The sequence below is a fragment of the Danio aesculapii genome, chromosome 19 (genome assembly GCF_903798145.1).
Source record: "Danio aesculapii chromosome 19, fDanAes4.1, whole genome shotgun sequence".
Lineage (NCBI taxonomy): Eukaryota > Metazoa > Chordata > Actinopteri > Cypriniformes > Danionidae > Danio > Danio aesculapii.
The window spans coordinates 7598332-7610352 of record NC_079453.1 but is presented as its reverse complement, the minus strand read 5'-3'; the positions used below and the strand labels follow the sequence as shown (position 1 = coordinate 7610352).

Genomic DNA, 12021 nt, shown 5'->3' with positions numbered 1-12021 from the left:
GCTGTGATGTACTGAGTAAAGTTAATGTTTGCATTTCGCTGGTGAAAGGAACATCGATCCCTTGTTGAGAAATATGCTTTCAATTAGATAAACCTCATTACCATGGCAACAGAGATGATATTTGCTCTCATTTAATTATTTATGAAACCAGATCATTTCAGTGTCTGTGTATTTGTTTTTTAATTGTGTATTTTATTCTACAAAGTAATTTTAAAAAAGCATAGTAAAAGTAGTCCATATTACTTTATTAAAGGATTTGATTATAATAAACCTTCTTGGTGATAAAATAATAAAACAAAGTTTGGGTTTTATTTCCAAGAATGCATGAAATAAAAAAACATAGATAGATTTAATGCAGTCTAGGGCTGCACAATACATTGTTTTAGCATTGACATCACAATATGCGCTTCCACAATAGACACATGTTGAATCAGTATTATTATTGACTAGATTTTGGAAAACACTCATGATTTGTGGAGTTTTTGCAACGTTTAACCATGTAGTTACCAAAACATTTATTATTTCTGTGTGTTTTTATCATGTAAATCAGTTTAAAATTATTCAGACATTTTTACTTCAAGGAAAATTAATTGCATTTATGTGTGTGTATATATATATATATATATTATATATATTATATATATATATATATATATATTATATATATATAATTAATATATATTATATATAAGGTGTTATTTTACATTTGATTATTAGATTTGTTCATCTAAATATTGCTAGACTTCCAGAAAATGCACAGTGGTGTTGCTGTACTATATTTCTCAGTGTTTGTGATTTGGCTTATTATAGTTTATGTACATGCACTCCCTTACAAAATCATCCCAATGTTTCAAAAACTATTAATTCTTTCCAAATATACATATTCATTTCATCTGTTAAATTTATATATTTAAGACGGCGCCAATAGCCTAGTGGTTAAGTGCGCCGACATATAGCACCATGGTGCTCGCGGCGACCCGAGTTCGATTCCCGGCTCGAGTTCCTTTGCCGACCATTCCCCTCTCTCTGCTCCTAATACTTTCCTGTCTGTAATCTCCACTATCCTATTCAAATTAAAGGTGAAAAACCCCTAAAAAACAAAACAAAAAAAGTATATATTCAATATCGCGATACATATCGTAGAAAAACTAAATATCGCAATGTCAGTTTTTTTCAATACTGTGCAGCCTCAATGCAGTCCTAGTTAGTTTAGAAAATGAGTGTCTGTAAATTTCTATTTAATTCAAGTTTATTTGTATAGCGCTTTTCACTAAAAATATTGTTTCAAAGGTGAACATTATTGTATTACAATCAAAATCAGAGTAACTAAGGTTATTATTTACCATAACTTTATTAGTTGCTAATTACTTTAATATCTAGTAACTAATACGCATAATATAATGCCAATACAAAACTGAAGTTGTTGTCTTTTTACGTAGATTCCTCTAATAGTCCATTGCACCTATTTGAATTCTAAATAATGTAATGTAATAAAATTTTCTGACAAGTATGTGATGAAATGATCAGAATATCAGCATATAATGGTAATCTCATGTCATTAATGGTCTTCTCTCCAGCGCACCTTCACACCCGTAGTCCATTCCTCATTGACATCCACTCCAACTGCCAACAAACATGAAGACGGGTATGAAGAGAACCTGGCGAAGAAGAAAAAGCGAGGGCTGGGTGGTGCAGAGCTGGATAATGGCGGGCCCAAAGAAGGCGAAGGAGGAGGTGGAGGAGGGCAGGTTCCATTCCACGCCAATTCAGCCTCTATTACTCATATAAATTCCACTTTGCTGCATGATGCGTACCATTCACAGGGCACCGCCAGGATGGCCCCCACCGTAGTGACCAACGTTGTTCGACCCATCACTAGCACCCCGGTTCCCATCGCCAGCAAGCCAGTTGATGGGGGTGTGGCTGTCGGGACCCTTCCTCTAGACGGCAAGCCCAAGCTGTTAATCGGTACCGGCGGTGCAGGAGGAGGTGGGTACTTTCCCTCCTCTTCTCCAAATCTAGCGGGAAGGAAGCTTAGTTACTGGTTTAGTCCTTGGAGGAACCTTTCCTAACCAACCCACTGTTCAGCTCATCACCCCACCGCATCCTACTCCATGTAACGGAGCCCCTAATAACAGTGCAGTGCCCCTTCCTCTTCTCCATCACCAGTTTCTCCCTACCGCCTCCATTACGCCCCCTAGTGGGGGCAAACCTGTCACACAGGTGCAGTACATCCTTCCAACTCTGCCTGCAGCTGCCAATCCTAACAGTCCCTCCACCCAGCAGACCCAACAGCCCTCCAGCGTCCTGGCTTTACCTGGTGCCACACCCACCCATGTGACCCTAGCCAATGGAGTGCATTCAGGGGCGGGGCAAGGAATAAGATATGCTTCAGTCCCAGCAGTGGGTGGAGTCTGTCCCGGAGGAGGTGAGATATCAGGAAGATCAGCTGTGGTGGTAAAGATAGACAAGATTATGGAGTTTGGTTAAAGGCCACAGGGTTCCCACATCGGCTACAGATCACTGTAGTAAATATAAGTTTTTATACTTTTATTTTATTTATTTTTTATTTGTAATAACATTGACTTGATTATTGTACATGACTGTTCAAGGTTTTGGGTATAGTCCAGGACACGCCAAGTTGATGTCTAAGAATTAGCTGTGAAGCAAACCAACTCTGACCAAAAGATCAGAAAAACAAAAAATTACAACAAAATGAAAATCTCTTCTCCTTTAACCCTGATAATAATAATAAAAATATATATATATATATATATATATATATATATATATATATATATATATATATATATATATATATATATATATATATATTATACATACAGTACAATATATATACAGTACATATATATACAGTAATTAAATAAATTATTAATATTTTGTTTTAATATCTACAACAATATTAAAATAATGCAATTCATCTTTTCGCAATTAAAATTTTGGTTGGCCCTTAACCCTTAATAATTGATAATAATAACAATAATATTAAAATAATATAGATTAATAATAATTATTATAATTTTTTTATGTTATTATAAAGTTGGCATAAACGCACCAGATTAGAGGATGGATCCCATACCCACAGATCATTCCACAAGGGAAACAGGAACTAGTGCTGCACACATAATAACCATAGACAAAGCAGCATTTCTGTACCATAAGGTGCCGTTCACAAAGGCACCTTTTATGAATTATTTACTAACGACCACGAGAGTTTTGCACACTGCTTATTAACCCCATGCTACACCTCACATGTGTGCTCACAGTTGAAAAAGTCAACTCTGAGCGGAAAAAGCACGTTACGTCAGCCGCTTCTGTTTCATTCTCCAATCAAATGAAAGCGGAGGCGGGGTTTCCGTTGAGGCGACAGCAGTGTTTGTGTTGTCAAGACAACCACAGAGACTTTTAAAGATGGAGGAGAGACTAGCGGTTGTGTTTTGAGTTATCCAGAACTGTATGACTTCACAAATCTTGAATATTACAATATTATTGAGTATTACAATTATAACAATATCAACAGCAACACTCGTGGACAATACGCAGCTAATTCAGTCGATGCCTAGCGACATAAAAAGCACACCGTGCTTCTTTTTTTCTAGTCAACAAAAAAGGCAGTTTGGTGCGCCTTGCGTTTTTGGAATGTAAAAGCGTGTTCGGTATGATCGGCCCCTAACAGTGCACGGAAAGCTTCGTTTTTTGAGGATCACAAGCTAACAAATCATTGCTGCAGCTCTGATACGAGTTTTATTTATGGAGAAAATTAAAAAGCACTTCAGTGTCTGGGCGTTTTGTGTTTGTCTGAAGTGATTAGTGTCCCCAAATGTGTATATTTCATACAAAATATGAAGCTGATTGGTCAGTTTTTGTCACATTGCGTCGCTCCCAAAATGTGAGCACAAGCCAAACGCATCCATAAGAAAATAATGAACTTGCACGCGCAAAACACGCAATCTGTGAACGGCCTCTTACAGTTCTTCTCGCTCACCACTGAGGGATCCATTCATGCAAATATGTCTGATAATCTGACAATCTATATAGTTTGCAAATATTTAAAAGAGTGATGCAATGACAGCCTTCTTCATAGATTCGTAGGTCAACAACCAATCAGGCAAATCCGCCAAACTCCCTTCGATGTGAGCTAGGCAACAGATGGAACACACTAAACAAACTAGCTTAGCAGACAACCCTTGGTGTGTCCAGGCATTCATGCAGTTTTGCTGAATAAAAGTATTACTTCTCTAAATCAAATTACACTAACCATAAACCTTTGAAAGGAATGTATTCACAGTCTGAGCAGTTCAGACCAGTAGGATGTTTGCTTTGTTTTGAAATGGAGACTTAAATACTTACAAAGTTTCTTAGTTCAGTTCGCTGTCACAGGGTAATATTTAAACGTGCACCAAAATGTGAATTTGTAAGTCACATGGGAGTAGAACATTCCTCTAATTGGTCAGAGTGCACTGCTTTACGTTTGACATTTGCTGTTTATGTTTGTCATTAGCTCTCATTTCGTGCTGCAAGTGATAAATGATATACATTTAATCATATTTAAAATGATTTCAGGAATTCATAAAGCAGTTAGAGTGGGACTCGAAGCTTCTTTAGAGCAATTGCACAACATAAGATGAAGAGGTGCTATTTGATTTAAACTGCAGTAACTAATGCGCTCATTTACAGAATCAGGCACGGCTATATTTCTGTAACACATTAACTGTTATGAAGGATGATATCTTTTCTTGGTCTTTTGGGTGATTGTTTTCTCGCCTCAACATTTCTCTCACCTGCTCCAGAGACTTTTTGGGAATAGGTTGAAACGTCTCCTTTTTTTAGTGCAGGTCTGAGCACCATTGCATGTTCATATACAGTGCAGGTAAGTATTGAAAATGTCACCATTTTTCTAATACAACATATTTCCAAAGGTGCTGTTGACTTGACATTTTAACCGGATGTAGGTACCGGATGCAATGAAAACAAAACAAGTTAGTTTACAAATGAAGTGTAATAAAATAAAAATGATGCAGGGAAAAGTATTGAACACATGAAGAAAGGGAGTTGTAGAAAAGCAGTGAAAGACCAGACAGCAGCTGAAATCTCTCAGTAGGTTTTCAGCAACCCTTTGTTCTTTCTCATTGTAAATGAATATCAGCTGCTTCAGTCCAACATCTACATTAGCAGGATGATGAAGATGAAACCAGGGTGGACATATCAGCAAGACAATGATCCAAAAAACAGCCAAGGAAATGCTCAAATGCTTTCAGAGAAAGATAATCAAGCTGTAGAATGGCCCAGCCAATCACCTGACTTAAATCCAATAGGAAACACAAAATAAAGCTCAGATTTGATAGACGAGACCCACAGAACCATCAAGAGTTTTACGCTCTGTTGACGTGTGAAAATTACACCTAAAATATGTATGTGATTTTATGCACCATATGAGAGGCATCTTTAAGCTGCCATCACCAAAAAAGCCTTTTATATAAAGTATTAAATACATTTCAGCAGTTCAGTACTACATCTTTTTGTCATTCCATTGTTATTACGCATAACTAATTTTTCAGTTATTTTTTTATTATTTTTTATCAAAATCTGGTTCAATTCCATGTCAACAGCTCTTTAGAAAAAAATTATTCCCAGGAAAAAACATGACGCTCAATATTTCATTTCCACCACTGTATGCCTAAATGAACCTAACCAATGGAAAAAACCCAATAGGTTCTGAAACGATGAGCCAAAAAACATCCAGTTTAGCATCCACTTTATTAGGATCCAATCTAAAATTCTGAAATGATCACCAAAATGGAGGAAAATAACTGATAATATTGATTATTTTGACAGCAGTAATATTTACAATTTCTTTAATACAGATGCCCAAAGTAGGGTCTGCGGGCCAAAGCTAGCCCACTGTAACCTTTGATTTGGCCCACCATCTTATCTGAGAGAAGAGTGTAAATGATGGAGAGGGTTGGGTCGAATGCCTTTAACACAGAGATCGTCATTTCTAATTAGACGTAACATTTTTTTGTTAGTACAAGGTCCCTTTCATCACTGCTTGCAGCTTTCATTTGTTAGTTTTATTGCTGTGCTACAAAAAAGCAAACTGAAATTAAATGTTGTAAATGAATCTGTTTTTTTATGTAAATACTGTCACTTGACAGATAGAGGACTATGCAGAAGACACTGGCAAGTAAATAAATGCAAAAACTAGTGTAAATCTGTTATAAATGAGATTGTTTTGTTTTTACTGTATTAAGTTCATTATAAAATGTAAAAAATATTGTATTAGTTAATATACACCAATGTTCTCTAGTCATAAATAGACATTTTAAATATTAATAAATAAATTAGGAAATGAACCGTGCCAGCCTTCGGCCCACTAGACTCAATCAAGTTTGGTTTTTGGCCCTTTATAACCACAAAAATTTGGGCACCCCTGCTTTAATAGCTTTGAGTTCAACAAACCAAAACCTCTGGGTGTGAATCACCACAATTGAAATAGCTTTTTGAGTAAACAAATCCCAATATTAGAGTGAATTGTTTCTTTTCAATGATTCAGTCAAGCCAGTTCAAAAAATGACTCATTTATGAACAAGCCACTGAAATTCATTTCAAAACATGTGGGAACCCTGTAGTGTCCACATTCTTTAGCGTGTCTGCATTCATGCCTTTTGAACAGATTTAATGTGGTTTCTCACTCTCGCACGGAGCAGGATTCTGCAGACAGTGTTTGGCAAATTAGGCAGTTAGTTCATCAAGTCTATTCTCGGTCTGCGCTATATCAGTGATGTTCATCTCTCTGCTCAGTTCAAGCGCAGTCCCCAGTCCTGCAGAGCAAGATGCTGGTTCCCATGGCAACTGTCGGAACAGGATCTACACCTCCGCAGCCAATTTCCCTGGTGGGCCCGCCTCTTCCTGTTCAAAACGGTGCTCCAGGAAGTAAGGTACGTTGACTTGAGTTACCATCCAACTCTATTAACAACATGTATATACAGGTGAAGTCAAAATTATGAACATTTTTAAATAATAAATTCTAAATAATGTTTAACAGCGCAAGAAGTTTTGCAGTTTTTCTGATAATATTTTTGTTTCTTGAGAAAGTCTTATTTGTTTTAAGACTGTTTTGTTTATTTGTGGCTGATTTAAACGTTGAAATAAATGCGCATAACTGCTCTATTTTTACTAAAACTCTTATTTTTGTAAATGTTCAAGGGTCGTTTGATTATTATCAGTTTTATACCGCCTGTATTTTCCTGAACACTTTTTTTAATGGCTTATACATTATGCTGGTGGTGTAACAAATATGCTAATTTTGCTAATATTCGATTCAAATGGTCTCATTTAATAGATTTCCCTCATATGCGTATTGAGATTACTATGAAAACTATGTACATTTTACTGCTGGTTTAACAGAACATGTTAAAGTAAATGTGAATATATACTTGCGTTTCCCCTTTTTGTTATAGTTTTACAAAAAAAGAAAGATACTAAGAAGAACAATTACCAGTAAAGTTACCCAAATTGTTTCTGCTGTTCTTGCGCTATCTGTTAAACTTTTGGTAAAGCAACAATTGGTTGGGACAGAATAATAATATTTATTATTATCATTATTATGACTATTTAAGTATCAAAATGCTAATTTAATCAACAGATATATTTCAGGAGTTTTGTAAAGCAATAAACATGCTGATTTGCATTAGCACTGGTGACAGGTAATGCTTGAAAAATCAACGCCATGTCTGTTGTCCTAAAATGCATCAATTACATCACTTTTTTTCTTGTGCTTGAACGTTAAAACGGCCCTCCTATGAATTGTCAGTCACTGAAATGTCCCCTCACCAATTTGAGTATGAGACCCCCGCTTTAAACTGTATACTAGTATCTAGAAAAATATCTAGTCAAATATTCTGTACTGTCACAATGGCAAAGATAAAATAAATCAGTTATTAGACATGAGTTATTAAAACTATTATGTTTAGAAATGTGTAGAAAAAAATTTCTCTCCGTTAAACTTAAATTGGGGGAAAAAATAGATACTGTATATAGGGGGGCTAATAATTCAGGAGGGCTAATAATTCTGACTTCAACTGTATGTATTGTATTTAAAACAGTCTGATTCGTGCTCTTCCCAGATCATCCAGATCGCCCCAATGCCTGTGGTCCAAACAAACGTGCATCCTGGAGGATCAGTGCATACCAGCAGCTCATTTCCTGTGTCTATGCCAACCGCGAGTGTCATGGCCCCGGGATCCACCCCTCCTCAGACGGTGCTGCTGACGCCACCACCTACAAGGTTCTCCAGTGCCCACTGTCTCTTTTATACTGCTGCCAGATGGCGGAGTAATGAAACCCAGACTAACCTCTAGTGACTGTGTGCCAACTAGGACATGCTCCTAGGTCAACATCCTTCTTGGTCTTGGGACAACATCCTATGTACTGACAGATTTTAGGGTTGGGGAAACTTGGGTTTAGGCTTAGACCTGGGTTTAGGGGAAACATTGGAAAACAATGGCAAGTTTGTTTGACAAGTTGACACTTAAATTGGTCACTAAAAACTAAGATTCCTTCTGTATTTTACTTCGGCTTAGTCCCTTACTTATCAGGGATCGACACAGTGGAATGGTCGTAGTGTTTGTGTGTGTGAATGTTAGAGTGTATAGGTGTTTCCCAGTACTGCACCGCTGAAAGGGCATCCTCTATGTAAAACATATGCTGGATAAGTTGGCAGTTCATTCCGCTGTGGTGACCCCTGATGAATAAAGGGACTAAGCTGAAGGACTTTCCTCTCATTTTAGAGGTGGTCCTGATTAAGAGTTTGTCTTCTAAGAAAGAAGTCTTACTTTTTGCAACTCAAACTTCCTGCTTTAATTGTTTAGGATCACATATGTCCAGTCAACACCTGGAGTTGCGGCTCCTTTGCCATTGGCTTCTACACCTGCGGTCTCCTCCACCCAGCAGGCTCCGTCACCCGCAGGTCCATCTTTTCTGCAATCTCCAGTAGCAACCCTCGGCTTTACTGCAATTGCCCCAGCTGGACAGACCTTGGTTCAGCCTATTGTTGCAAGTGAGTACAACCTCTGACAGCTCCTCGCCACCACACCACCACTGTTCGTATACCACCCGTCAAAGGTTTTTAATCTATAAAAGAAGCTAATTTTGACACAATTGTAAAACTTTATTATACTATTAAATTACTGTTTACTTATTATAAATATCTTAATTTATTTATTTTTTTTGTGATTCAAAGCTGAACTTTCATCATCATCATTACTCCGGTCTTCAGTGTCACATGATGCTTCAGAAATCAATCTAATATGATGATTTGCTTTTCTGATATGACCAGTTATTATTGGTTGAAAATCACTAATAATGATTCTCACAATTATCAGTGTTGAAAAAATATCGCCTTGCTTCAAAATATTATGGAAACTGATATATTTTACTTTGTTTGATAAAAAAAAAGGCTTTTATATGAAATCTCTTGTTTTATTACATTATAAATATTTTATATTTACTGTGGGGGAAATAAGTATTCAACACGTCACCTTTTTTCTCAGAAACCACATTTCTAAAGGTGATGTTGACTTCAAATTTTCACCAGATGTTGATAACCAAAGAAACCCATATATGAAAATATTAGCAAAGAAAAACAATATAAATTAGTTTACAAGTTAGGTTATGCGTGATAAAATGAAATGACGCAGGGAAAAATATTGAACACATGAAGAAAGGGAGGTGTAGAAAGGCAGTGAAAGCCCAGACAGCAGCTGAAATCTCTCAGTAGTTATTCAGCAACCCTCTGCCCTTCCTCATTGTAAATGAATATCTGCTGCTTCAGTCCAACATATACATTAGCAAGATGATGAAGATGAAACCAGGGTGGACATTTCAGCAAGACAATGACAGCCAAGAAAACTCTCAAAGGCTTTCAGAGAAAGAAAAACAAGCTGTAGAATGGGCCAGCCAATCGCCTGACTTGAATCCAATAGAGAACACAAAATAAAGCTCAGATTTGATAGACGAAACCCACAGAACCATCAGATTTTTACACTTTGTTGAAGTCTGAGCAATGAATGTGACTTCATTCTCCATATGAGAGGCATCTTTTAGCTGCCATCACCAAAAGGCCTTTATATGATGTATTAAAAACATTTCAGTAGTTCAGTACTTTTTGTGTCATTTCATTGTTATTACACGTAACAATTTTTTCAGATTTTTTAGGTTTGTTATATTTTTATGTTTGTATTGTTTGGGTTTTTACCAAAATCTAGTTGAATTCCATGTCAACAGCACCTTTAGAAATATTATTCCAGGAAAAAAAACATTAGTGTTCATCACTTTTTCCCCCACTGTATATTGTATACTTACTTTCACCCTTGAACAATTTATTATAAATTATATAACAATTTATATATTATTAGTATTAGTATTATTATTGTTTAGTTTCCCAAACTGACAACAGCAACAACAGTCAGTATTTCTTCTTTAGCAGATCGTGATACCAAAATATTTGAAGTATTAGGTGACACTTAAGACATTAATCATGCTTAAAATTGACCTTTAAACCACAAATATAAAATAATAATTCAATAAAATAACAGTTATTTAGTATTGCAAAAACATTTAACAATTTCACAGTTTTTACTGTATTTTTATGAAATAAATGAAGCATTTATGAGAATAATAAGCTTATTATATATTTTTTTACAAATCTTACAGATTTCAAACAATTGCCTGGTTTATTTAATTAAAAAATATTTTGACATACTTTAGTAAATAACTGTAATTTTATTGAATTATTATATTATTTTTGTAGTTTTAAGGTCAAATTTGAGCATGATTAGTCTTAAATGTCATATTATCCTTTACACACTTTAGTATCACCATCTGCTAAAGAAGAAACATTTATTATTATTATTATTGTCGTTGTTGTGTTTGGTCAGTTTGGGAATCTAATACAATACCATTAAAAAAGTATCATTACATTTTTATTTACTTTTATTCCTCACAATAAATTGTTCAAGAGTAAAAGTAAATACATTTATAATTTTTAAATAATTTATATTTACATTTATAATATTAAATGTAAAACATGATCATATGTGCTCCACAGGTCAGCCACCCCTTCTGGCTCCATGTCCGCCTCCAAACGGACTGACACAGAATACACAAGCCTCCACAGCCACCCGTCAGCTCGTGACCGCCATTTACCCCAGCGTTAGTTTAGCTGGAGGAGTCGTGTCAGTAACAGCCATGCCACAAAGCACATCAAGCTCCACATCAGCTCCAGCATCATCATCAACGCCTCAAGCAAAAACCTCTTCAGTCGCAGCTGCGCAGACACGCACACAGACAGATGCGCAGCCGCATTCTCAGGTAAGCATGCAAATGGAAACCGAGAGAGGACCAGAAGCTAGAAAGGAGATGGAGAAACAGAGAGACCTGCTGGTATCAAAGGATGGACTTCGGACGCCACCTAGTGGTTTGGAGGATTCGGTGCAACCTGGATGTACATCAATCACACATAAAGGTAAAAGCAACCTATTCAGCTTCGTATGTATGGTAGCAAATGTTGTTCCAAAAAAATACATTTAAGGATGATTATAATTTGATTACAGTATTTTTGTATGCATACATAAAAGAAGAAAACAAAAAAGGTCTCTAAATGAAATTAATGCATACAAAACTAAGATTCATTCATCTAATTGCATAAAACAAAAATGGGAGAAAGAGTCACAGGAATAATAGATTAACAGAGGAAGACTTGACCGATATGTGTGTCATACATGCAAAAACCACAAACTTGAGAGCTTGGAGAGAGTTTGGATGGAAAAATCTAAAGAGGTTGTTTACAACTCCTAAACAGTCTGCACTGCGTACAGGTATTGAAAGTTTGGGCCCTGTTGGAGACAATAGCCGCATTTCCACTATCGGGCCAGTGCGAGCCAGGGCTTTAATCGGGCCAGGCCGGGCTCAATAGGTTGAGAAATGAGGCCGAAATCATGT

General features: G+C 36.3%; 2 protein-coding genes across 2 annotated transcripts in view; both read left to right on the top strand.

Annotated features, from left to right (window-relative positions):
* LOC130247037 (protein capicua homolog) overlaps positions 1–2490 on the top strand; it is a 37521-nt gene extending 35031 nt beyond the window's left edge. The window contains exons 7-9 of the mRNA XM_056480217.1: positions 1578–1748; positions 1824–1993; positions 2139–2490. Coding sequence (XP_056336192.1) covers positions 1578–1748; positions 1824–1993; positions 2139–2490 — 693 coding nt within the window. The remainder of the gene's footprint in view (positions 1–1577; positions 1749–1823; positions 1994–2138) is intronic.
* The window catches only part of LOC130247049 (protein capicua homolog), a 29889-nt gene continuing 19885 nt past the window's right edge, over positions 2018–12021 (top strand). The window contains exons 1-5 of the mRNA XM_056480230.1: positions 2018–2428; positions 6823–6959; positions 8148–8308; positions 8892–9079; positions 11129–11545. Coding sequence (XP_056336205.1) covers positions 6855–6959; positions 8148–8308; positions 8892–9079; positions 11129–11545 — 871 coding nt within the window. The 5' untranslated portion in view covers positions 2018–2428; positions 6823–6854. The remainder of the gene's footprint in view (positions 2429–6822; positions 6960–8147; positions 8309–8891; positions 9080–11128; positions 11546–12021) is intronic.